The sequence below is a fragment of the Squalius cephalus genome, assembly GCF_949319135.1.
Source record: "Squalius cephalus genome assembly, chromosome: 2".
Classification (NCBI taxonomy): domain Eukaryota; kingdom Metazoa; phylum Chordata; class Actinopteri; order Cypriniformes; family Leuciscidae; genus Squalius; species Squalius cephalus.
In genome coordinates this window covers 27,883,449-27,910,664 of record NC_137123.1, presented here as the reverse complement: position 1 = coordinate 27,910,664, position 27,216 = coordinate 27,883,449, and the positions used below count along the sequence as shown (strand labels likewise).

General features: G+C 35.7%; 3 protein-coding genes across 10 annotated transcripts in view; 2 read left to right on the top strand and 1 right to left on the bottom strand.

Moving 5' to 3' along the window:
- Positions 1 to 4,270, top strand: part of wdr17 (WD repeat domain 17) — a 34,772-nt gene extending 30,502 nt beyond the window's left edge. For all 5 annotated transcript variants that reach the window (XM_079850849.1, XM_079850848.1, XM_079850846.1 and 2 more), the window contains 5 exons: positions 297 to 399; positions 500 to 601; positions 688 to 783; positions 2,229 to 2,412; positions 2,532 to 4,270. In XM_079850849.1, coding sequence (XP_079706975.1) covers positions 297 to 399; positions 500 to 601; positions 688 to 783; positions 2,229 to 2,412; positions 2,532 to 2,651 — 605 coding nt within the window. In that variant the 3' untranslated portion in view covers positions 2,652 to 4,270. The remainder of the gene's footprint in view (positions 1 to 296; positions 400 to 499; positions 602 to 687; positions 784 to 2,228; positions 2,413 to 2,531) is intronic.
- A 105-nt stretch (positions 4,271 to 4,375) lies between these two features.
- On the bottom strand, positions 4,376 to 17,069 carry asb5b (ankyrin repeat and SOCS box containing 5b). Of its 4 annotated transcripts, XM_079850888.1 has the most exons (8): positions 15,469 to 15,665; positions 13,893 to 14,131; positions 10,894 to 10,973; positions 10,670 to 10,777; positions 7,472 to 7,622; positions 7,227 to 7,361; positions 6,900 to 7,091; positions 4,376 to 5,048 (listed from the first exon to the last, which is right to left on the bottom strand). In XM_079850888.1, the coding sequence occupies exons 2-8, from the start codon at positions 14,014 to 14,016 to the stop codon at positions 4,921 to 4,923; spliced, it is 918 nt and encodes a 305-aa protein (XP_079707014.1). In that variant the 5' UTR covers positions 14,017 to 14,131; positions 15,469 to 15,665; the 3' UTR covers positions 4,376 to 4,920. The 4 variants fall into 4 exon arrangements, with proteins under 4 accessions (XP_079707014.1, XP_079707013.1, XP_079707012.1 ...); XM_079850887.1 differs by lacking the exons at positions 13,893 to 14,131; positions 15,469 to 15,665 and adding an exon at positions 16,877 to 17,069; XM_079850886.1 differs by lacking the exon at positions 13,893 to 14,131 and having other exon boundaries at positions 15,469 to 15,712.
- A 1,524-nt stretch (positions 17,070 to 18,593) lies between these two features.
- On the top strand, positions 18,594 to 21,362 carry spcs3 (signal peptidase complex subunit 3). The gene is made up of 5 exons (XM_079850920.1): positions 18,594 to 18,874; positions 19,254 to 19,329; positions 19,619 to 19,693; positions 19,841 to 19,956; positions 21,145 to 21,362. Exons 1-5 carry the CDS (start codon positions 18,732 to 18,734, stop codon positions 21,275 to 21,277), a joined length of 543 nt encoding a protein of 180 aa, XP_079707046.1. The 5' UTR covers positions 18,594 to 18,731; the 3' UTR covers positions 21,278 to 21,362.
- Positions 21,363 to 27,216: the final 5,854 nt, after the last annotated feature.

Below are 27,216 nucleotides of genomic sequence, written 5' to 3'. Positions count from 1 at the left end.
CCTTTATTTCGTATATGCCCTGGGTGGGAATTATTTAAATGAGGGATATTGTGATGTGTACGTTCCCAGAAGAAAACTCAAGTTTTTTTCAGAGACTTCAGAAACAGTGCATACTAATATAGAGAATAACTTTGGGCTTGACTTTGGGCTTTGTAACTTTGCAGACCTTTTTTATGCTCAAACAACATTACACACTAAAGAAAGTTGAAAATGGGAGAAAAAAAAATCATAACAGGAAGCCTTTAAAGGTCTTAATTTGACCAACAATTTATTACTGACTCTCTCTCCCCTCATAGAGCAGCTGAGCTCTCCTGACTGGCCGGTGGACTCAGTGTACCACATCCTAGACCTGCTGAGCTACATCAGAACAGACCGTCTTATTCTTCCAAAGTGTAGTGAGTAAGTCAATGACCTTGCCTCAAAAACAGCTGTCATTGATGTAATTTATAGTAGCTTGCATTATATGTTCATCTCATTATCTCTCTCTGTCTTTGGCTAGAGACCGCAATGAGTTGCTTATTCTCTGTGGGTATATTGGTGCACTATTAGCCATTGGGAGACAGTATTCAAGTATAGTGCCAGCACTGTATGAATACACAAGGTATGTTAACTGTGGGATTTATATCAAGTAACTCAGTCATTGGTGATCACAAGTAATGTCTCTCTCTCTCTATTATCCTCCATCAGTCAGCTGCTGAAGAGAAGAGAGGTGGCTGTACCACTGCAGATAGAGCAGTTGTCTGTAGAGTTGGAGGCCTGGAGAGCCTGCACACAATCCCTCAAGTCTGTACCACAATACATTACTCTAATTCATAACAAACAACAGCTCTGTATCAAGACCTACTTAGTCAGTATTTTAAAGCATCATTGGCTATTCCAAACAGTATGCAGCACAATTATAAGATACCTCATTTTGAACAATTTCCAAGCTAGCATTGTATTTATACCTCATGGACAAAGCAATCCCAAAATGCACTGCAGTTAGCCTTAAGCCCAAAATATACTTCAATTTTGACGTAAACACTTAGCGTATGTGTACATTTGGACACATGGTTTATCAAAGTATACTTGATTTGAGAGCGTGAGCGGACACAGGTGGTTGACACATGCACATTAGACAGTTCCAACTCCAGTGTTTGTCTGTGCTATTTCTCGGAAGTTATGACCAATAAAAATGTCTTTGTACTCTTAAATTCGGCATTAAATGACAATTCACCCTATCTATTTTCGAAATGCATGGTATTGGTCTTATTGTGAACGATTCCTCTGTGTATATTTTTCTTTCTTTCTTTTTTTCCTTTGTTTTGACCCATCATTTTTAATCAAAGTCATGACCAATAAAAATGTCTTTGTAGTTTGTACTCTTAAATTCGGCATGAAATGACAATTCACCCTATCTATTTTCTAAATGCATGGTATAGGTCTTATTGTGAACGATTCCTCTGTGTATGTTTCTTTCTTTCTTTCTTTTTTGACCCGTCATTTTTAATCAGTCATAACTAACTTCTAGTGAAAAGGACAGACTGATGTACGCAGGACTTCTCCAATCATTGAGTCAGCTTAAACCCCGCACCTGCAAGCTTGTATTCATGCTCCCATTTTTTAATGCAATGCCCACAAGTCCCTAAAAAATGTCCCTGCCCTACATTTCCGACAATCCGTTACACTCAGATGTACATTAAAATGGAATATAAAGATTTGTTGACACTTCTTTATCAACACAACTTTAAACAAGAGTTGCGGGTATCTATTAAATGCCTCACACATTGACTTGTTAACAGGGTGCTTGTCTATTGTAGTTGTTCAGTCTCTACTCTACTGTCTCGGGACAGTAACTAATTAGTGCAAAAAAGATCAAAGCGCATGTGTCTGTATTTGTTGGCTGCATACGCCATTAATGGTTACTTAACTGAAATGAGGCAGCCTCAAAGTCATAAAGAAATTACCACAATTTAAGCTTAACAAGGAATAACAGTCAATTTTATAATGGTTACTTTTCTGAAATAGGACATTACTGGTGACATATGAGGCCGAGAAATGTAGCCTCCGGAGGATGCAGCCTTCAAAATGAGACACAGCTAAAGTTTGGGCTTTAGTAGGAAGCTGCCTATGGCAGTAGACAACAAGACAGCCCACTTGGTTTTACAAAAGATCTAACATTTCTGCTGACAATTGAAGATACTTGGAAAGTAATCTATTGTTTGCACTCTCTCTCTATGCATACACAGAGCGGCAGATGACACCTCATGTGTGCCACCATCTGAGGCCCAGAAAACGGAATACAGTCAGCTCTTGAGTCGGATGAGAGAGGAGCCCATCAAGGGCCTAGAGGGTCCTGACTATGTCACTGGCTCCAACTTGCCCAGCCACTCTGACGTCCAGATTTCCTGCTTCACTGGCCTCAGGATACAGGTGGGTTTCTTGTGGGTAGACTTGCATTTTAGCACTATTCCTTAAATGTCTTTGTGTATCTGCTTATACTGCTGCAGATAGAGTAGTTACATCTGCCTCTTTTTTTTTTTGCCTGGCAGGGTCCAGCGTTCTTCCTGGAAGATGGCAAATCAGCCATTTCACTAAATGATGCCCTGATGTGGGCGAAAGTGAACCCTTTCTCTCCATTAGGGACGGGTATACGCCTCAACCCCTTCTGAGCACAAATACAACAAATGTGAGCAGTATTTTGCCTGGTCTGACTATGAAATGTCAGCGTTTGGAAAGGGGACGACAATCCTTTTTTTTCTCAGAAAGTATATGTCATAAAACAGCAGAATGTCCAATAGTTCAAATCACATTTTTTTTGAAGTTTTGCCATTCCATGCTGTGCTTATTACATTCAGGATTGCAGTTCATATGCAAAGAATCACAGCAAAGTGCTGCTGTAGTGATTATACAGTAGGCTACACAAGGCCACAAGTAAGACCCACAGCACAAATGCAAGTGTGATATTTATAGTACATGTCGACAAGAAATGATGCACTACTATCATAGGCAAGCAAAGCGAGATGAAAATTAGAGCACCAGAACTACCTGTTGAATCTCTATAAAGGGAGATTTATGCTGGATACAGTAATGAATGTTACATATGAAGCAGGATATTTAATGCCTTTCTTCCTCATCCTAAATCACAAGCGTGGTCAGGTATTCGGGTTTAGGTGTTATGTCCAGGTCTTAGGGTTGTGGCCTATAGCGCAAAGATTGAAATTCTACTTGGTTTAGTTGGCACTGTCAATGGTATTATGGAGTATAAACATTTGCATCAAGCAGTCTGAATGTTTTGTAACTTTTATTTCAAGACTTGAGTACATGGCATTCATCTGTACGTTTTTGTTTGTTTGCGCATTTGATTTCATGAAAAGAGACGTGTTAGTTTTGCTGCTTTGACACTGAAACCGTTTGTCATGTCTGTTGTCTGTTATATATGGACTGAATATATTTACTGACTACTGAATATACAATACACCTTATTTTAGTAGAACCAAATAAGAGAATTAAGAGTTTAAAACATTGTAACAATACTATTTACTGTAATGTTTCTTCATTTCATTCAGTAACTATTATGAATGGTTTTACAGGGCAGTTCTGGGGCCAGAGGTGTAATATTTATGTTCATAAACTATGGCAACATTATTTACGAAGCGATAATAGACATTAAGTCTTGCTGTTACATTCAAAATGTGTTTAGATGAACTTAGGCAATAAGTCTGAGAAAGTGCACATATGGAGTGAGGATGTTAAGACATTTTATGCTGATATACATATCTATACATTTGGAGTGTATGTCTGAAGTTAGGAAATTAAAGACAAAAAGTGTCATTTGTATTGCTAAAATCATCGGTTGCAATGGTTGTCACGCATAGCTGAGTATATAAAATGGAATTATTTTATGTAAGTTTTATGTTAGAAAAAACAGATAGAGAGACTATTTTCATCAAATGTGAAATGCACTGTGAAATGTATTTATTTGTATATAGTTTTGTTGTAGAATTTACGTCTAAATCCAAGCTCAAATGGGTGTACATAACATATTCATATGATCACTGTTCATACGCAACTGAGGACAGTTAAACAGTTATGTATCGATCCTGGAGTTGAGTCATGCATCTGATTTAGCCAGGACCTTTTCAAATTCTGCATGTTTCAAGCGTCTCATCTATTTATTTTGACTGACGATATCATAAAAGCGCAAGGCGAGATATATAAGAACAGGCAATTACCTTCTTTTTTGTGACTATGATTTGATAATTGCTATTAAAAAGATCAAGTGTACAGGAAATCGTATTATTCTATTTTTGCTTATGGGTATTGCACTACATTGAACATGATTCAAATACAGTACCAACTGCAATGCAAAGAAAAGGGAGACCAATGAGACAAATTTTTACATATTTGTTTTTATTTATAAGTTACATATCTTATCATGCTTTGTTTTGGCAACAAAATGATCAGCAAAAGTACTGCATTACATTGAATCTTCCCAGTGGTTTTATTTTTTATTTTCTAAACAGTTCATTCATGCAGCTTGGGAAGCTGTGAAAATATTGATAGCATCAGATTTGGGGAATTCTGAACAGTTATCCTCTTGTTTTTTACATTAGTGCGATAAAAAATAGATTTCACCCTGACGTGATATATTTTTGTATCATAGGCATGCAGCTTATATAGTGCAGGTCACAAATGATAAATTTACACTAATGTTGTGATTATATACAAAAATATAACTGATGTTCATTAGTAGCACAAAAATATAAGTATTTAAAAATAAACATTTGAACTTAAATTAAGTGAAATGAATGGCTATTGTGATAGTGTTTTCTGTGCGTTGGTGGTCACAAACAAAATTTGATGACCTTATTTGTAAATTAATGCACTTAATATAAGAAAATAAAAGGGGGAGGGGCTTTGTGGAGTAAGGTTGAAAGTCTATCTGTACTGGAGGAAACTCTTGAGCAGAGTAGGCAGTTTGAGGTGAGGAATCAGGTGCAGTCTGGATCGGCCCATATAGTTTCGGATACTCAGTCTACACAGCTGACACAGAGACTGTGGCATGGCTATCCAGGAAAAGACAGGGAAAGTTAGTAAAATCCCCTTTTTATTAAAAAACGTCTGACAACTTTCATAAGTATTTCATAAAGTATATGGACAAGGTGACCCATGTTCAAATCCTAGCCAACATTAAAAACATATTTTTATTATTGTTTTCACCCATTTAACTCAACTCAGTGTTTTCATCAAATGTGGTCTTAAATATGCAATGAACATATTACTGCAGAAATGTATTTAATTTTAGTGGGTTAAAACATGCAGATGTAATCAAAATTATTCAACCCCCATTGCAAATCAGGTCTTTTGGCAAAATGTACAGACTTTCAGCTGTTTGCAATGAACAAATCAAACAAAAGTAATTGAAATAGCTCAACACGACAAATGTTTCAAGTGGTTTCCCCAAATTTAACTTAAAATGAAACTTTTAATGACTTCTGCAGTCTCTAAATTTTTCAACCCCTTCATGACAAGCATCTTTTGTACTTAGTAGAACACCATTTTGTTGTTGTGACCTGCTGCAAATGAGATGTATAACCAGACACCAGCTTCTGGCAGCATTTCTTAGGAATCTTAGCTCATTCCTCATGAGCAATGGCCTCCAGTTCAGTAATATTCTTAGGTTTGCGCGCTGCAACCGTCTTCTTCAAATTCCACCAGAAATGGGGTTCAAGTCAGGTGACTGATGGCCACTGTAGAATCTTCCAGGACTTCTTCTGCAACCAGGCCTTAGTGGAAATTCAGGTATGCTCGGGATCATTGTCCTGTTGGAAGGTCTGATGACGCCCAAGCTTCAGCTTCCTCACAGATGGCATGACGTTTTCTAGGATTTCCTGATACTTCAATGAATCCATCTTGTCTTTCACACGCTGCAGGTCACACGCGGTTTAGTAGGCACCTCACTGTGCAAGCTGAAACCTCAGTGCCTGTTGCCACTAAGTCTTTTGCTGTCACTCAAGGGTTTTTCTAAGAATGCCTTCCTAGAAATCTGGTTGCAGCAGTTGATGGCTTCCTTTTTCTGCCCCATCCAGGTAGTGTAACCACTGTTCCTTTAACTCTGAACTTGCGAACTATGCTTCCAACAGTGTCTCTATGAACATTTAGTGCCTTGGCTATCTTTTTTATCCTGTTCCTTGTTTGTGAAGGACATTATCTTCTCTTAACTTGGACCATTATTTTTTTACTTAGCCATATTTATAACATGCAATCAAACGTGACACTCAACAAACCTTGCCAGTTCAGATATTTCATGTGTTATAGCACAAGCACACCTGGTGCAACTAATGAATCCCTTGATTAGTTGCATCTGGTGTGATTGAGACAACACCTCTTTTGCAGATTTGTGCTGTTGTGAGGGATTCTATTCAGGGGGTTGAATAATTTTGAGACTGCAGAAGTCATTAAAAGTTGCATTTTCAGTTGAATTTGGGGAAACCACTAGAAACATTTGTTGTGTTGACCTATTTCAATCATTTTTGTTTGATTTGTTTATTGCAAAAAGCTGAAAGTCTGTACGTTTTGCCAATAAACCTGATTTGCAATGGGGGTTAAATAATTTCAATTACAACTGTATAATGTACAAAAGATACAACTTTGGACTAACTAAATTTAGCATGTTTTAGACAAACCTATCATACAACTTAATGCAAAAAAGTTGCATTAAAAATTCACAGAGGACCCAGGTTCAAGAGACCATGATCACGTCTTGAACCCATTCCCTATTTCTTTCCTGTTATATCTCCACTAATAAAGTCAATAAATAAATTGAAAAACCAAAAAATCCATTGAATGGGCTTGATTCTTCTGAACTTCATAACTAGAAAAACCAAAAGGTATCAAAATCAACTGAGCAGCCTTACCTTCATACAAAAGGAGCACAGACTCTGCCGTACTGCTGGGTGGCGCCGTCTCCACCGGCCTTTGCAGCTCCAGGTTGCGAGCGTTGATGTTAGCGCCAAACTCTAGTAGCAGTCTGATGATATCTGGACAGTCCTTCTGTGCTGCAGCGTGTAGTGGAGTGTCCAGGAAACGGCCCTTCTGCACATTGGCTCCTATGAAAAACAGATTATTTTGTGATCAAATAAACAAGAACAGAACTAAAGGTGAGAAGACCTGACCTAAGAACGCCAAAACACCAAACAATTAAAAAAATTTGTCTGGTTTGAACAGTAGTCTGATGAGCTCACCTCCATCCAGAAGTTTCTGTGTACACTGGAGCTGTTGGGAGACACAGGCAATGTAGAGAGGTGTTCCTAGATGGGGGATGTCGTAATCTACATCTGCTCCCCATGAGATGAGAGACTCTACACATGCTGCCCTACCTGAAACAGCAACACATCTATGTTTATATTTTTGTAAAGTCTGCTATAAATGCTATACATTCAAATCAATGGATTTTTATGGTTAGACTAAAGCAGAACTACTTGATTACCTTTGCTAGATGCCTCGTGAATGGGCGAAGGTTGGCACGCTTCTGCCTGTGGTTTTGCTCCATGTTCCAAAAGCACCTCTGTACAGGTGAAACTTCCTGTCGAGCAGGCGTTAAACAGCGGGGTCACACCGTCAATGGTCGTGGCTTTTACCTGCCATGCACAAGAACATGCTAACAGCACAATTCACACAAACTGATCAATCTGAGCAGAGTCTTCTTCTAACCCTTTCATGCATGAATTATGACAACCTTGGTCAGGATTTATTTTTTCCTTTTTTTTTAAACATATCCAAAGAAATGTTCAGATGTCCACTTGAGTGGACAGTTTGTGTTTTTGTTTTTAACTGAAGAGATACTGTATATTTAACAAACCACTTAATAAAATTATATAAAATCATGTGAAAACTATGAAATATATTCAAATATAGTAAAGCTTCAATTATTGGAAATGCAATTGAGTTTGTTTCACCCCTGGTAAATATGATCAAAGATGGCTGTAAAAAATAAATCTGCGATGTTTATCCTTTTGATCTTTAATTAAAATTCTTTTGCAAAACTCTAACATTTCATTGAAGTAAAAGAATTGAAAGTGGGGGGAAAAAATCACATTATAAAATAAAAAGTGTTTTTTTTTTTTGTTGTTGTTTGTTTTTTTCAAAACACGTTGGCCACAATTATTGGCATCCCTAGAATTGTTTATGAATAAAATATATCTGAAGTATCTCTGAAGATTTTTTAGCACACCAGGGTGACTAGGAACATGAAATTGTTTGAGTGGCCAAAGACTCTCCAATAAACACAGACTGAGAATTGCAGAGATTAGTTGAGTCTTGGGTTCAGAAAGCCTAAAAAAAAAAAAAAAAAATCAAACAGCACCTACATCACCACATGGAGTTTGGGAGGGTTTCAAGAAAAATCCTCCTCGCTCATCCAAAAACAAACTCCAGCATATTCAATTGTCAGGCATGACTGGAACTTCAAAAGGGACCTGGTTCTTTGGTCAGACGAAACAACAAAAAAGAGCTTTTTGGCAGCAAAGTCACCAGATGGGTTTGGTGCAAACAGGGATATAGAGTACCCCATGTCCATGATTAAATACACAGCTGGATAAATGTTGTGGGCCTTTTTTTTTTTTTTTTTGCTGGAGATCCTAGACATCTTGTTCAGATACATGTTATCAAGGATTCTAGCAAATACCAACATATAAAAAATCTAAACCTGAACGCTTCTGCTAGAAATCTTATAATGGGCCGTGGTTGGATCTTCCATCAGGACAACGATCCAAAACAGACATCAAAATCAACATAAAACTGTGTCACTGAGCACAAAATGAAGCTTCTGCCATGACCGTCCCAGTCCCCTGACCTGAACCCTATAGAAAATGAGTGGAGAGAACTGAAGAGAAGAAGCAAGGGTGCCAATGATTATGGCCAACTTGTTTTGGAGAAAAACATTTATTTCATAATGTGATTATCCTTTTACTTCAATGAAAGGTTAGTGTTGTTACATTTATTTATTTTAATGGATATCAATGGAGGAGAGGCTTCACTACGGTGAATAAACAGCTTTTGTGAGGAAATAGCTTATCATTTAATGTAATCGACAACCAGTTCACTAATCTTCAACATATTTTACACTAAACAATACTTTCGTTGGAACTATATGTAGATTTTACCTAGATAAAAATGTTATTTAAAAAAAAAAAGACTGAGTAGGGAATGTTGTGACAGGTAGGTCTAATTTACGGCATTACATTTACCACCATTTTAGTAGTTGTGTAATATTGAGTGATATTGTATATAGCCTAAAGAAAATAAACAATATCAATGTTTTTTTTTTGTTTTTTTTTTTTTGTGGCTTTCACGTTTTATCAGTAATAATAAGACTTGAAATTTTTTTTTTTATTAACAAGACGAACGCAAGATGAACACGCTCTCATCTCCTAATAATAGAACAATCTATTCTATGGTAACACATTACAACATGTGTTACGTAATTAGATTACTTTTTTGATGTAACAAGTAAAGTAACGCATTACAACTACAAGTAATGTGCATTACGTAATCAGATTACTTTTTTGATGTAACGAGTAAGGTAGTGCATTAAAAGTAACGTGCATTACATTCTCAGATTACTTTTTTCACGTAACTGCAAATTACATTATAAAAACATAATAATTTATTTACAGCCAAAAAAGTTACTGCAGATGAAGTATTTTCAAGAACAGTCACAGTAAATAGTATGAATTGTAGCTGATCTAGTTAGTGATGCATGATGTCCAATTTAGTGGACAGATGATTCAGCAGAATTTCCACCCGATCTAAAATCAGTACTTGGAAAATGAAACAATGATATGACTCCCTAGATGTTACTTGATAATACAATTTTTTTTTAATTTTTTTTTTTACCTGCAAGAGTCTCCTAGGATAGAAGGAATGGATGGATATTCCAGAGCAACTTCCAGAGAATTTCTGACTGGCTGTCGGCCATCTTGGTTTGGAGAAAAAAATTCCACATACAATGGCTTGCCACAGGGTGGCAGTGTATAGGATGATGCACTAGTGTTCACTCTAGTGGTTGATGTGCAACTATGCCATCAAAACCCTTTATACGCAAGGAAGTTTTTTTACGAATAGACGTCCACTGTAGTTAGTGACCATGCATGAAAGGGCTAAACATATAATAAACAAAAAGCAGGAAAACATTAAAAAAAAACAATTAGGGGCGGTTGGGGTTAGTTGTCACACAGGAAGTTATCACAGGGACTGTATCTCAGTAACTATAGCCTATGGTTAGGGGATAAAATATTAATTCCATCCTCTTTTTTAAATAAGTGGTTCAATTGGTTCCAGATTTCTGGTTTAAAGTTTGTGTTTAAAGTTTATCTTTCAAATAAATTCTATTTTCATCATACTTTTGCTATAGCTGTTGGGTAAACAAGCAAACACAATAAAATCACATTGGCAGACATTCAAGCAAGGATCAATTATATAATGAAGATACGATTGAGCAAAAGATTGAACTGTGTACTCAGGACAAGTGTATATTTCAGAAATGTACAATCAGGGCAGCTGTGATTTTTACTGGGGCAAGTTGTCATGTGTTTTAAATGTTATACTTTCAGTGTTTTGCTGTTTCAATAATAGTTGTAATGTTGCCGAAAAGTCTTTAATATGCTGTTTAATAACTGTAACTCACATTGGCACCGGCCTCTATGAGAGCCCTGGCACATGCTACATGATCTCCCAGACAAGCTTCATGTAGCGGAGTCACGTGATCAATGGTGACGATATTTGGATTGTGACCCTGGTAATATGGAGAAGAAAAACAGCAATATAGAATTTTTTTTCTTTAAAAAGTTACTAACTTTTTTTTTTTTTACAATTTCTGTTCCATTATTGTATGTGTATATGTTTGTAAACCTGTGAGAGAAGAGTCTTAAGAGCCAGAAGTCGACCCTGACATGCAGCTTCATGGAGGGGAGAACGATCCGCCCATGAACCTGAGAAGGGAATGAACATACGTCAAATTATTCTTATTAATAAGCCAATGAACTTTCCCATGGCTGATAAATGCCTTTTCTTCTGAGAAAAACAAACCACAAAACAAGCCCAACAAATTTGGAATTAACAATTATCCAATGTTACATTAACATAATTTACAGCAATCATAATTTGCTGTAGTTAAAAGCTAACCGACAGTTACAAAAGCACTACCATGGAATTCAAGAGCTTTAAATACACCCACTCAGCCACAGTTGAACTTGATATAATTTCCAGTACATTCTAAAGTGAGAGTGGTGTGATTTTGACACTGCCCATTGACAGCTGTTGAGAAGAGCCTGTGAGTGGAATCGCAGCATTATCAGCTCTCTATATACAATACAGGTGACTCATTTCAACTGTTGAGACATTTGAACGTGTTGCTGTAATACAAAATGAAAATGAAAGAATTTTACCTCATAAAACGCAAATTTGGATTTTGGACTTACTTTATCCATATGTAGGAATAAAAGCAATAAAGGCAAGATGCACTTATCTCTCAAATGGAACTACAAGGCAAAAGCCCATTTACAAAAACCCATTGGATGTGGAGGCCTCTGACTTCCAATCATTAAACATTGCAGGGCAGTAAATGCCAGGGCTTTTGGATGGCATGTCTTTTCCATTACGTGTTCAAGCGGAAGAATTGTCAGTGTCAAAGACTTCTCTGTCAGCATTACTCTTCAAAAAAAGCAAAAATTTTAATAAATTGGGGAGCAGTAATTTTGTGCTAAATTATTTTTCTTTTCAGTATGGATTGGATTACTTATGTATGGATTGGGAAATGGATTACTTACTTTGTATATGAGATCTTTATACGGAGGATCAGTTTGCATCCTATTTGCAACTTAAAAAATAAGTTTAAACTTCCACAGTCCAATTTTTTTTCCAAGTTAGAAATTATGTAAAATAAACCTTTTTTTTTCATATAGTGGATTTTCAATTCAGATTTATTTGAAGCACTTTTCAAAGCAATGTTTAAAATGTTTGTTTACCAAATTTAATTTGATAAATATTATATTTAAATGTTAAAATATGAAATGTTATTTTAATAACATAACATTTAAATGTTATGTTAAAAAAAATCAATTATATATTTTTTATATGTATAATTTATTTATTTTTTTTTAAATTTTCCAAAACTATATTTTTTTTCTCTCAAATTTTCCACAGGTCCCCTAACACATCCATGCAAAGTCCCCAGACCGCATTTGGATAATTCCTCAATTAATCAACTGCATCAACCTACTGACCACAGTAGCAACAACACAACTACAGTTAAAACATGGCCTTTTCTATTTAGTCAGAACAATAATCGTATGTATAGCACAAAACAATTATTAATACCATAATACACACAGTGCTAGCAGCTCCAACCGGAGATATATCTACTCAGAGATCTATATTTAGCATAAGCTCAATCTAGCCACAACAGCATACGAAAGCTGCCCTCTGCAACTGTCATTCCTGGCACAGAACACGGCCTAAGAGCAAGAACGGAACAAGTGCTTCCGTTACGTACCCATGTCTCCATCGCCCCACGGCACATCTAGCCATTGATACGTATACGCCATTGCCTGTAAATGAAAGGACGGCTGTCATCTCGGGGAGCAAAAAGCAGCTGTCTTCTCTTGTTTAGCTTAGCTGAGCGAAGGCGATGGGTTACTGCCACTGAGATTCCAGAGTGACATGTGGAGCTTTAGGTCACAGCTGTGCTTTAGTCAGTTACAATGATACTAGACTACTATGCTGTTTTTTATTATGCAATTTAGTGTTTTCTTGTGCGCTTAAAGAATTCATGTCATTTTAAAACTACTTCATTAGTGGCATAGCCCTGTTTTTTTCTGATCAAGAAACATAGGTTGTTGCCTGATGGGCACTTCTCAGTATGAATGCTGGTTGCAAGCAGTCTTTATTGTGATATTCTCTGAGAGCTTTCATGAATATTTCAGATCCTGTTCTGTTCATGTGACTACAGCTGAGCTCCACGGAGACTAGGACTACTTGACTTCCCTGTTTATAGACTCCCTAGTCAGGGAGACAGTCCTATTCAATTATATGGTGTATTGTAAAAATATAAAGCAATCCATCCCTTAATAAACAATCAGCTACACATTAGGGTAAAAGCCTATGTTTAATGCATGATGCAGGAGTCCGCTAATAGTGTGCTGTGTTTACTTGAACTATAATGCCCTTGTAAAGAGGCTTTAAATATCACCAACTCCAACTAAGAATGACTAAATGTAGCGGTGTGCAGCAATAAAAACAGTTTTACCTTTAACTAACAACTAGGCCAAGTACACAATTTGAGACTATTTGTACAGTCCTATTCGGCTATTCTGTTGCATGCAAATAGTCAGCTTTGTATTTTGGGTTGCGGGAAATATGAGAAAGAATAAATCAAGCTTGGGAAGATTTTTTTTCTTTTTTCATCCAACACTGGAAATAATAAATTACCAATAATACTGATGTTTCATATTCACTTCATTCTGCTCCATTGGTGTTTGCATGTGTGTGTGCATGCGTCTGAATGACACTTCTTGGCAATTATCCACTTGATATCTGTCCTTAGTCTTATTTTGTTTGTATAAGGTTAGGCTAATATATAATTATTGTATAGACTATACACAGGCTACATATAAAACAATATTCATGTTGATTTGATATTAACATTTTTAGAATTACATAACGTTAACAAGAATGAATATTAAAAATATGTCATATTAATTCTTATATTATATTATCTCATATTAACTTCAATATTATTTGCCATTTTATAGGTAGCCTAGAAGGCTCGCCCCTATACAAATGCATTACTGCAATGTGATAGCAGGGCGCAACTATAAAGGCACATTTATTTACACGTGTCTATAACTCACCTTGACTAATCAAAATACCCCAGCGCACTTTCTTTTTCGCAGAAAACCCCTCGACGTCCTCTCGCTTTCTTTTCTTGGGAGTATTATCTGAGTTCTCGGAATCTCCGCAGGGAACTTCTGTCATGTTTGCATCAGGTCAGTGTCTTTCTTTTTACACAGCGAGTGTGACCATAGCGCTTCTCTCTGATTGGCTGCTCGGCTTGTTGTTGTTTCAGACCTCAGCAGAGTCGTGTTGGCTACTGCAAAGATTTAGCATATGAATATTAATAAGTTCACCCTGACGCTGCTTGGTGATCTTTCTGGAGCATCCAGTCACGTAACGTAATTAATATTCATAAGCCAAGCCTTTGCCATAGTAGACGGTTACTTCAATTGCGCCTACTGGACGTACGTCACGGAACTAAATTAATATTCATGAGGTAAATCTTTACCATAGTAGCCTACTGTAGGCTACCATGTCCGTGCCCGTTTGTCTATTTATATCGCAAGTTAATATTAGAACAGTGCCACTGTTATTCCGACACAAATAGCTAGTTATAGAGTCAGGACTTTTAAAGGGTTTTTCCCTTGTACATCCTTAACATTTATCAAAAAATATTGTAAAATGTTTGACTTTCATCTCATTTAGTTTGAAGTCAGGTCATTTGCATGTTATTAAGATCATGATAAACAGGGCAGCAAAGTAGTCTGATAAAAAGGGACGAAAAGACAAAAAAATAGTTAAGAACAGCATTTCCAGACAAAATCACTACATTTTAACTGAATTCTTCAGGTTAAACTTTATTTTAAAGTGACATTGTACTCACAGAGTAATATTAACTAGCTACATGTACTTACTATAGAGTTACAGCTAGGGTTTGGTTTAGGGTTGGTTACTTGTAATTATGCATAATTTACTGTTATTACAACAGTAGCAACGTGTAATGTGTAATTATGTCACCTTAAAATAAGGTTACCTTCTGAGATATAGATTACTGAATAAATGTGAGGGATGGATTACTATTTATGTAGTGAATTGCACCAAACATTTTCATGTAAAAAAAAAAAGAAAAAAAACAGTGTCCTTGTTTCAAGTTAGCCTATAGCTTACTATAATAACAGTAAACTATGCATAATTACATGCAACTGACCCTAAACCAAACCCTAATCCAATCCCTAACCCTATATTAAGTACATGTTGTTGATTAATATTCCTATGCTACTTAAATGTATAATTAAATTGTATACATACAAGGACACTTTAAAATAAAGTGTAACCAAAATGAAAAAAAAAAAAAATTAAAGTGTTATTGCTATATAATATATGTATCGTAACTGTCTCTAAAGTCTACCCAGCCATGTATGCCAAAATACTAAGAGAAAGCGACTTTCATAACTCAGCATTAGATGAACACTGACCTAATTTTCTTAGTGTTACAAACTGGTGCCATGCACCAGAAGCTTTCTCTTTACACAACAAGTCGACTTTTTTTCAGTGTTTACAAAGAGATATAAAGAGTGATAAACCCAATCTCACCCTATAGTGACTCCAAAATATAAACTATATCCCCAATATATCCCAATCTTGCCTACTTACTGTGCCCTTGGCCAAAATCATAGAACTCGGCTGCGATACGGGCCGCCTCTTTACGGTTTCCTTTAACCGCATAGAAGTGGGTCAGTATGTTTAAGCTGATCTTGACAAAAAGTTTGAAGCAAAAAAGGACAAAAATCGAGAAATAGACTTTGCTATACTGCGAGCCAAATGGCCGCTCCTCCAAAATCTCAGTCATTGCTGCTGCTCAGTGACTGTGAATGTTTTGGAATAGGATCCAGAGATGTGTCGATGGGGATCATATGCCAGACTGGCCCAGTTATTCCCCAAGACAGCTGGGCTCAGAGTAGGAATGAGATAAGGCAGCTGGACTTTTAGCTAGTGGAAAATGGGCCACTTGACTGAGACATAACAATAGGTGTTGTTGTCATTTGTTAGGATGTTTGTCTCATGACACATTGTGACAGTTTTGTTTTCATTACAGTTTTATTTTAACTTATTGTTGCTAATACAACAGTGTCAGATGATTTAAAGTATTTTTGTTTATTTACCATAGCCATTTTAGAAATACCCTGTTCACAATCGGCCATGATTAATCCTGAGTTACCAGGATAAAGCCAGTAGTATTTGATTGATCATGTGATCCATGGGAGCTATATCATATTTTAGTGGTAGATACAAGTATTAATAAAGATTGCATGTGAATTTTCTCCAGAAAGCACTTTTAAACATTTAATTTTGCTTGTACGTTTTGTTAGAGCTTGTGTAAGAGATGCTTCTGAGAAAATGTTAAATGCAGCAGTTAAATGCAGTTTTTTATTATTTTTGGTATAGGTATGGAAAATTGTATTAGAAGGAAAACAATAGGCCTACTTGTTTTCCTTCTAATACAATTTTACAGAAATAATAATTGTATTACACAAGAAGAATGCATTTTGTGTATATGTATATGTTTATACTGTTGCATAAATGTGCTAAAATAAAAAAAATATAGACCTAATTCAGAGCAGCGCCATGACAGGCATGAAAGTGAGGCTGTGAGGGATAGTCTTGCCTTGTTTCCAATGGCATCCGCTGTAAAAAGCGGTATAAAGCTCCTAGATTACTTACAATTTTCCACAGCTTATATTGTCGGGAGTTTTTTGTCAACTGAAATTTCTTGGAAAGATATTTTCCCAGTGTTTCATGAGCAGAACAATCCAAAAACACATTAAATAACAGTACAGCCTATTGAAGAGATGCACGTCTGTCCCTCACAGTAAAAATCAAAGACGGCGCTGCTGTGAATAAGGTCTATTGCATAGACAGTAAAAGAAAAAAGCTACTGGCAAAGAGTCATCAACTTTGCCACATCCTACATCAACATACCCATGGAATTTCCCTTCAGCATATTCAACATGCTTTCTGATGGCCATCTCATCCATCATAAGAGCACAAACAGTCTCCTTACCATCTTTCCTTCCTTCCTCCACATGGGATTGGAGGGCAGCGAATGATGCCTCTGTAAAGCCTGGGTCTGCAGGAATGCTGCTGTACCAAGACCTGATTGTTTGAGGATGAGGCAGAACACAATCAAAGCTGTCACGAACAAACTGATAAGCTTTTGCAGAGTAGAAATGGAGAGTCATGGCAAAAGATCTCAAATTATCAGAGATTCTAGCAGATTTAATCTTGCACTTGGCCCTTGTCAGAATTTCTTTAGCAACACCGCTAAAGGAAGCCTCCAGCATATCACCACAGCTGGTGGAAACAAGCAGCTTCTCTTGAAGAGAGAGACTTCACTTTCTGTTTCAGTCTTCTGACTCTCTGCTTTTGAAGCTTCAATTGTTTCGTGCAAGAACGCAAGCTACTTTGAACAATTGACACCTTCCTCTTTAGAGGACTGGGGGAGTTTTTCAATGTGTATGCACCATGATCTGCAGAATGGCTATGGCTGCAGCTGGCTACACTCATCTCGACTGTCTGTGGTTCACTGTGAGTGCAACTGATGTAATCATGGTCATGACTGACGTTCCTGCGTTTACCAGCTTGTGTGTCAGAGTTAGTCTTACTAACCGTTGTGTTCTTACTGACTCTGGTGTGCCTCACCTTGACCTTCTCCTGGCAATGGGGGTAGAAGATGGTTGGCACCGCGTCTGGTTTAAGGGTGTTTTTTCGTCCCTGGACAGGGATGAAACAGTCCTGTGTGAAGTGTATCATTGTGTATCCACTGCTGCAACCTGTCTTTATCATTGAAGGGGAACCTGACAAGAAAAAAAAACATATCACATTGTTCAAGAAAATGAATTAAATGGAAATTAATGTAATTTCCATTTAATGAATGTCGTGTCATTCATTTCATCAAATTAATTTAATGGAAATTAAACCAAAAGGATGAGGAGTGATGGATTTTTTTCTCTCTCAAAGAATCTGCATGCCATGCTACCCTAAAATGATCTCACTACCCCCCACCTCAGTTGAAAATCAATTGCAGTGACAATGCACAAGCTGATCTGTCACTCACATCCAACCAAACAATAAAATGTGGCTGTGGTGGTATATTAAAATTGGTAGTAAGCATTCAACTGCGCACTATAGGCTATTGTATGACACACGCCCATATGAATGTGCACGTACTGACATGCACACGTGTGCATGCACAAACACACACATTATGCACATACACTCCCTATTTTCACAAATATTTTACTGTTGCAGCCATTCATTTAAAATAAACCTGTTGTTGTGGTATATCACTTGCAGTACCCTTAGTTTTTGTGCTTGGTTTCTGAATCGCAGGTTTTTGATTTTGCTGATGAGGCCGAAACCAGCACATCCAGTGCAAGTAGACCTTGACTAGTTAATTTTAATTAACATTATTTTATATATCCTCTATATTGACAAGGTATTTTTGTATGATATTGGTTTACTTATAGCCTTTTTGTGCACTTGAGCTTAACTGGGAGTTTGTAGACGTTTATAAGGCTGTTGTGTCTACCTTGATTTATTGCAACGTCACTCTATACACCTCTGCTTAGGCCTATAATCTTGCATTATACTGATGGAGACAGTGAACTTACCTGAAAAAGCCTAACTTGGAAGAAGAGACATCATAAGAGACCATAGGTCTATTGTTTGTGCCCGTTGCTATTTGATTGTCACTTCCTGGCCACTGGGTGGCAATGTGTACTTTCTAAAATGAAACAGGAAGTAGGTCTTGCTTCCGAATCATATTTTAACTGCCTCACTTCCTGCTTTGAACCTCCGCTCGGAGCTTTATATCTTTGTTTTTGCAGTGCATAGTTAGTTGTTAACTAGACGGAATCATGAATACGGTATTGTCGAGGGCAAACTCACTCTTTGCATTCTCTCTCAGTGTGATGGCAGCGCTCACGTTCGGGTGCTTCATTACCACAGCTTTCAAAGACAGAAGCGTACCGGTGGATATACACGTATCCAAAGTCATGATGTAAGTTAACTGCACTGTTTCTGAGCCTGCGACCAGAGGTTCGATACAAAATCAATGTTAAGATCATTAAAATATATATTTGATATACGTTAGGCATCACCGACCATTTGGAATCATATGTTTGTGCAGCATATGGGACTTGCAGATGCTGAGCTGGTGGCCAATAGCAGTGGCGCACGTCAGCTGTGCAAATTAATTAAATAGAAAGATCTTATTTTTGTGCTTTTGTTCAACAGTACTTTGAAACGCTTAATAGACCAAAAATATGGATTTGTGGGCAGTGTCAGTTTGCAGGATTTAATGTAGTTTCGTCTTTTACATCTGTGTTTCACACTTACCTAACGTTAAGCTGATGTCTTTTGTCTCATTCTTTCTCCAGTAAAAATGTAGACGACTTCACAGGACCACGAGAGAGGAGTGACTTGGGCTTTGTGACATTTGACCTTTCTGCTAATATCCTTTTGACAGAACAGAGCACTGCTGTGCTACACAGTTACCTCCATGTTGATGAAAAAAGTCACCATAGTTGTTCAGAGTTTTATTTTTATTGTATTAATTATTTCTATAAAAGTATTTCCTGTGTAAATGCATTTATGCCACCTCGGTTCACCATTCTGCAGTCTTTGTAAATGCATTTTTTGTTTAATATGAGCCACTTTGAGATGCCGCTTCCATATCAGCTTTGCAGTGCAGTTTACACCTAGACCTAGATTTGCATTATTTGCTTTAACCACTTTATTACATCTGCGGCCAATATTTGACTGGAATGTGAAGGAGCTCTTTCTTTACCTGACTGCTGAATATTCAACCAAAAGCAATGTAAGTCTTTACCACTTCAGTATATCCTGAGAGTCAGTAGGCTTTAAAAATCTATGTGAATGAGAGCTGGGTATTTGTTGTGTTGTATGTACTAGAACTGTTTGTGTTTTTCACATCAATAAAGAGTACCGTGTTCTCCCATGTTAGGCACTGAACCAGGTGGTTCTATGGGACAAGATTGTCTTGAGAGGTGACAATACCAAACTAAACCTGAAGGAAGTTAAATCCAAGTATTTCTTCTTTGATGATGGGAATGGTTTAAGGTTAGTTGCTTTATTCAGAGTATTTCATCTGTGCCGTTTATATACACACATATTTTTATATACACATATACACACACACACACAATCGTTCAAAAGTTTTAGATTGGTAAGATTTTTAATGTTTAAAAGAAGTATCTTCTGCTCACCAAGGCTGCATTTATTTTATATAATGGATTTCTATATGAATATATAGTAAAATTTAATTTATTTCTGTGATGCAAAGCTGAATTTTCAGCATCATTACTCCAGTCTTCGGTGTCACATGATCCTTTAGAAATCATTCTAATATGCTGATTTGGTGCTCAAGAAACATTTATTATTATTATCAGTGTTGAAAACAGTTTTGTACTTTTTTTTTTTTTCAGAATTCTTTGATGAATAGAAAGTTCAAAAGAATAAAATCTGAAGTAAAAATATTTTGTAACATTACAAGTCTTTACGGTCACTTTTGATCAATTTAATGCATCCTTCCTGAATAAAACTTAATTTCTTTCCATAAAAAAAGACCCCAAACTTTCTATTATAATTTGTATGTATAATTTTTCGACATATAATTTTTTTACAAATAAAATTATTCAAAATTTAATTTCAATTGAATTATTTCTAAATATCAGATCTTAAGTGTATTATGACTGAAATATGAGTCATGCATATTTCAGTCATAACACACTTAAGATCTGGTATTTGGAATGAATTTCAAATGACAATTTATCATAAGTAAAACAATAAGAGAAACACATAAAACACACATCTACTAAGTTGAACTAAAATCAAATGAATATTGACAATGTGTAAACCTCATTTGGAATAGATATTTGGGTAACACTTTACAATAAGGTATCATTTGTTAACGTTAGTTTATTTTAGCAATATTTAGATAATATTGTTTAATGATTGTTAATGCTAGTTAATAAAAATACAATTCTTTATTCTTTGTTCATGTTTTTTCACAGTGCATTCTCTAACGATACATTTGAGTTTAAAGATGTGATAGTAAATGCTGAAATGAACACAACAATTAATAAATGCAGTAGAAGTATTGTTCATTGCTGTTAACTAATGTAGTTAATTAAACTAATGTTAACAAATGAAAACCTATTGTAAAGTGTTACAAGTATTTGACATATATAACTGAAAAGTATAGAAATGGACATCTCTTTGATATCTCTCTGTTTTTCCCAAACACAGGGCAAATAAGAACATCACTCTCACTCTCTCGTGGAATGTGGTGCCAAATGCTGGAATCCTGCCATTGGTCATGGGATCTGGACACAAGAGTCTCGCCTTCCCTGAATCATATGAAATGGCAAAGAGCTACTGAACTGTTCCAGTCCATCCCAAACCATATTTGTAAATGTTGTGCTCTGTACGGGTTTTAATAAAAGTTGACACATTGTTTTAAGGAGTGACTGTTGTTTATGTGGATTAAGAAATTGTTTGGAACATACTAATATTTCAAGAGATTGATTGTCATATTCAGTTCTGTGGCCAGTACAGTTCTAGTTCCAAAAAAAGGATCCTGATCACTTTTTTTTTTCATCTGGAAAATAATTCTCTGGTGTTTCACAATTGTCTAAGAATATTTTTGTTAATAATCTGTTTTGGTCCTTAGTACTAAAATGTCAGTTTTTCATTATTATAACTAAAGAGCTCACAAAGCAAGAGCAAAAGTGCATGTAACCAATTAAAGGAAGCACAATCATTCACTTTTTAAAAAAAAAAAAGGTGAATGTTGTTCAGTGTTGTTCAACACTCCTATTCAAGTTCAAACTGCTTGACTCAGTTTTAAGGATGCCTTTCGGCTAAACAAAAAAAACAAATATGTGACCCTGGACCACAAAACCAGTCACATGGGTCAATTTCTTTAAATTGAGATTTATACATTTATCTGAAAGCTGAATAAATAAGCTTTCCGTTAATGTATGGTTTGTTACGATAGGACAATATGGCCGAGATGCAATGATTTGAAAATCTGAAATCTGAAAATCGCCTTTAAAGTTGTCAATTTATGCTCGCGATTGTGCTGCATTCATTCACAAAAATAAATGTTATATATTTACGATAGTAAATTTACAAAATATCTTCATGGAACATGATCTGCCGTACTTAACTTTTGGCGCTCTAGCGGTTAATAAGCAGAACTGCATGCGTCTTGCGGAAGAACATTGTAAACGGAGCTACTTCTCTATGTTATGACTAGTCACGCAGGTATTGGGCTACTCCGCAGCAGTACGACCCGAACGAGTCTAAAATAGTCCGAATATAAACACTTATTATAGGTGGACCCTAGTGATTCAGGATAAGACAAAAACACGGTTTGGGAAATGGATTCATGATGTACTCGCTCATTTTATATTTTTTATCCCTGAGATCAATATGCGCAACCCCCTTTTCCCTGAGCATGTTATTGGCCAAGGCTTTCCGTCCCTGGAAAGAGCTTCTCATCTATTACAATCCTCTATAATAAACAGTAGATGGCATCATAAAGCCTGTTTTTTTCACAGATGATTGCTTTTAAAATATATTATTTGGGGTTTAAACTATTTTGCCCAAATAGAAGAAAAAATATCAGGTACAGTAGGCTACCTTTAATATCCTAATGATTTTTGGCAATAAAATAAAAATCAATCATTTTGACCCATGCAATGCATTGTTGGCTATATATATATATGAATACTTAAGATGTAAAAGCCTCTAAGTGCCATCTGAAAATTCCTTCTAGAATGATCATTTTTATCAAGCTTATATGAAAATTGAAAATTATCTATTAATTGTCATTAAAGTGAAATTATTGAACTTAAATATACGAGCTTGATAAAAATACTCATTTTAGAAGAAAATTTCAGATGGCACTTAGAGGCTTTTGCATCTGAAGTCTATGTATATATATATATATATATATATATATATATATATATATATATATATATATATATATATATATATATACACTCACCTAAAGGATTATTAGGAACACCTGTTCAATTTCTCATTAATGCAATTATCTAATCAACCAATCACATGGCAGTTGCTTCAATGCATTTAGGGGTGTGGTCCTGGTCAAGACAATCTCCTGAACTCCAAACTGAATGTCAGAATGGGAAAGAAAGGTGATTTAAGCAATTTTGAGCGTGACATGGTTGTTGATGCCAGACGGGCCGGTCTGAGTATTTCACAATCTGCTCAGTTACTGGGATTTTCACGCACAACCATTTCTAGGGTTTACAAAGAATGGTGTGAAAAGGGAAAAACATCCAGTATGCTGCAGTCCTGGGGGCGAAAATGCCTTGTTGATGCTAGAGGTCAGAGGAGAATGGGCCGACTGATTCAAGCTGATAGAAGAGCAACTTTGACTGAAATAACCACTCGTTGGTAGAGTCACCATGTCACCATGTAATGCACCATGTCACAAAGCTCGAATCATTTCAAACTGGTTTCTTGAACATGACAATGAGTTCACTGTACTAAAATGGCCCCCACAGTCACCAGATCTCAACCCAGTAGAGCATCTTTGGGATGTGGTGGAACGGGAGCTTCGTGCCCTGGATGTGCATCCCACAAATCTCCATCAACTGCAAGATGCTATCCTATCAATATGGGCCAACATTTCTAAAGAATGCTTTCAGCACCTTGTTGAATCAATGCCACGTAGAATTAAGGCAATTCTGAAGGCGAAAGGGGGTCAAACACAGTATTAGTATGGTGTTCCTAATAATCCTTTAGGTGAGTGTATATATATATATATATATGGAGGAGAAATGTTTTAAATTATTGCATAATACTTTCATGATAAATTAGTTATTAAATTTGTTTCTACTGATAAAGTATATTCACTAGCTGTTTAATTCATAACATTTAATTCAAATTAAATGTGAATTAAAAATAAATCCATAAAATATCCCATAATGGAACCCCTAAAGGCTTCTATACATGAAGCACCTGACATAACACTTCAAGGTTTTATACAGAATCTTCTTCTGAGAGTGTTCAAATCAAAGTTACTCATTTCTGCAAACTGAATAGGCACCTAAATGCAGAATTTAGTTCCAACTCTAATCAAACACACCTGATCCAAATAATAATGTTCTTTGGGCGTATATTTGAAAATTACAACTGGGTGTGTGGAGTGTATTTGCTGCTAAACTGCGTCGCAAAGTGTCTCTTTAAAAAGTGTCTGACATTAAATTCCAAGTAAAAACTGGTATTACTTGAAGAATTGAAATTCTGCGTTTTGGGGAGAGACGAGAAATATTTGTTTTAACAGTTCCCGGATTCAGTCACCAGATGGCAGCACTTGAACACTTCACTTCAGTATGCCAGTTCCAGTATTTTAAGAGAGACGCTATGATTAAATCAATACACCAAGGCATAAATTGCTTGAGCTAACTGTTAACACATTCTGCTGCAAAAACTCCATGCATGATAACTTTCTAATTTTTGAACTCAGTTCTCCTTAATCTAAAATCACTTGGACAAAAACTGAGCTAATGTGGAAAAACATCTCTCATCATCAGTCCAAACACAATGAAACAAAATGCAATATTCTGCTTTCTTGATTGTCTCAAATATATCAGTCACACAACAGCTTTCCGAAATACCAAGAAATAGAATGAGAATGTGAAAGAAATGAAACACTGTGCAATGTAATTATATAATATGATTGAAAACTGCATTTAAAGTAACTCATGATAAGGTCACTAATTGCTTGGCTAAGAAACCAGAAGTCATCTTGTAGATAAAGTTATATGCTCACATCCAAATTGCGTGACAATGCCTGTTCTACCGACATGATGGCATACAGACACACATTACATATTAAAGTATAATGTTTCTGCAAATGCTTGTTGGTGTATTGATTATGTTTTGAACATATTAAGTTGTTCAGTAGTTAGATGCTTCTTATGTTTTAAAAAATTTGAGAATATAGTATTTGACAACCGGCTTTCTAAATAGCAAATAGAAATTAGTATTTGCTTCTCTGTGTGTGTGTGTGTGTGTGTGTGTGTGTGTGTGTGTACTAAGCATATTCATTAATTGTTATTTTTAAGTTTGGTTGAAAGTAGTCCACTAAATTTAAAATACAATTTTTCTTTATTTCTTGCTGTGCCCAAAAAAAAAAAAAAAAAAAAAAAAAAAAAAAAAATATATATATATATATATATATATATATATATATATATATATAATATATATATATATATATATATATATATATATATATATATATATATATATATATATATATTATATATTATATATTATATATATATTAGGCCTATGTAATAACTACTAATAGCCACTAATGTATTCATATTTTTATTTTATTTTATGATAACATATGTACTTTTATTTTTAATTTTATGTTATGTTATGCTAACATGTTATTTATTTTTTATTTATTTTTTCATTTTTGAGTGTCCAGATGTCCAGAATCTATCCAGATACTCTGTTTTAAGATGGGTGAAAGAAAGAAAGAAAGAAAGAAAGAAAGAAAGAAAGAAAGAAAGAAAGAAAGAAAGAAAGAAAGAAAGAAAGAAAGAAACCATTGTACATCTCATTCAGAGCAACATTGTATCACACAAAAGAAACATAAGATCAAGTTTTCTCATTGAGTAAGAGCATGTGAAAGGAAATAGGTAAAATATTTGCACTCAAAATTCAATTTCTCAACATAGGCTACGTAATAGAAATAAATAATAGTACACACAGAGAGAGTAATAAGAGGAAATTCAACCTCATGTGAGCCATTTGGACCAAAAGAGAATGTTCTGGACATTTTCACTAAAATAAAACACAAACCAAGGTTTATAATGAGGTGATTGTGGTGAATAAGAGGGATTTTATACTACAACAAAAGCAGATGATCACATAGTTGGAACTTCTCCCCGTCTCTTAAAGAATAAGCATGTCACCAGTAGATCAAAGATGGAAGCTAACACAGAGGATGCTCACAGGGCTTGTAAAAGGGAAAACAATGTGATTAATATACACAACAAAACTATCAAATGGCTTCAGAAGGCATGAATAAAACACACAAGAACTGCTTCTTTAATGTTTTTCGTTATTTTGAAGCATAACAACCCTAGTCACGTTCATTATCAGCCTTTTCTCCGTTTTTGTTCCACCAAAAAAGAATCGGGTTTGGCATAACACAAGGGTGAGCTGACAGATTAATGACAGAATTTTCAAATATTCATTTAACGTGTGTTTATGTGGATTGGTGTTCAACTTTGATTGTTAAACACATTGACACATTTTTATGACAAAAATGCTGTTCATGCAATCTCCAGAGGAATGCAAACCCAAAAGTATGAAACTACACTATTAATTTAAACCAATTTTACTTAGTAATGCTTTAGCATTCACTTTGAAATGTTAAGATTTATTAGGAGTTATTATTTGTTTTTCAAGAAATGCAGGTATGTCCTTGCACTATAGGGCTTAAGAAACTAATTCTGTTCTTGACAAATCTCCCAGAATTGCTTCATTTCTTAGTGAGTTAAGAAGGCCAAACTAATGTAATTTAATAAAGATCACACTAATTAAATGGCAGCAACAACTTTTGGAGGACAGTCATACTAAGTTGTTCATCCTTTTCTTTCTCTCCCACTGTTACAGTTTCTTACCACAGACAATTCACAATTCAAAAAACACAGTTCATGTATTTATGGAAGTGGACTGCGTAAACGGGAATTAATAACTGATTTCTATGACAATTCATTCCTGTTGTGAAGTCAGGTGGCGGGCAGCATTGTCTTGAAGTCCTTCAAACAGAATGCCACAGATGCTGTTTGTGTGAATTGTGCTTTGTCTCCATATGCTCTTCCTCTAATTCCCAGTGCAATTCATTGTAATATTTGCCATTATTGTGGGCAGATGTCCGTCTGTGGCATTTAAGGAATTCTGCGCTGTGCCATTTCCTAGACAGATATAATAGAGATTTATGCCACACTGATGCACTGTTGTGGTTTGTCTAATTGACGCATGTTTTTCTAGCCTCTGTGCTACACATTCCACTTGTCTGATTCATTTAACATGTAAAGACATTGCAAATTGAATAACAAATTCCTTGCTTAATAGATTAGTGTGTGTTCTTCCTGCAGATTCCACTGTTGTATGTGTCAGTGCTTATACTGTGTCTGTTTTCTCTATACTGTGTCTATTGGCAATTTGTGTTTTGCCTTCTTCTCTGGAACGAAAATGGTCAGTCTCAACAACAATCACTTGATATTTCCTTCCCAGCTCGAGTTGTTCTGAGTA

Coding starts and splice junctions, on each gene's coding strand:
- asb5b (XM_079850886.1), bottom strand. CDS start 15,664: ATGACTGAGATTTTGGAGGAGCGGCCATTTGGCTCGCAGTATAGCAAA. Junction 10,778..10,893: donor TTAAGACTCTTCTCTCACAG/GTTTACAAACAT, acceptor CCATATTACCAG/GGTCACAATCCAAATATCGT. Junction 7,623..10,669: donor TCATAGAGGCCGGTGCCAAT/GTGAGTTACAGT, acceptor TGTGCATGGCAG/GTAAAAGCCACGACCATTGA.
- spcs3 (XM_079850920.1), top strand. CDS start 18,732: ATGAATACGGTATTGTCGAGGGCAAACTCACTCTTTGCATTCTCTCTC. Junction 18,875..19,253: donor CACGTATCCAAAGTCATGAT/GTAAGTTAACTG, acceptor TTCTTTCTCCAG/TAAAAATGTAGACGACTTCA. Junction 19,694..19,840: donor AATATTCAACCAAAAGCAAT/GTAAGTCTTTAC, acceptor CTCCCATGTTAG/GCACTGAACCAGGTGGTTCT.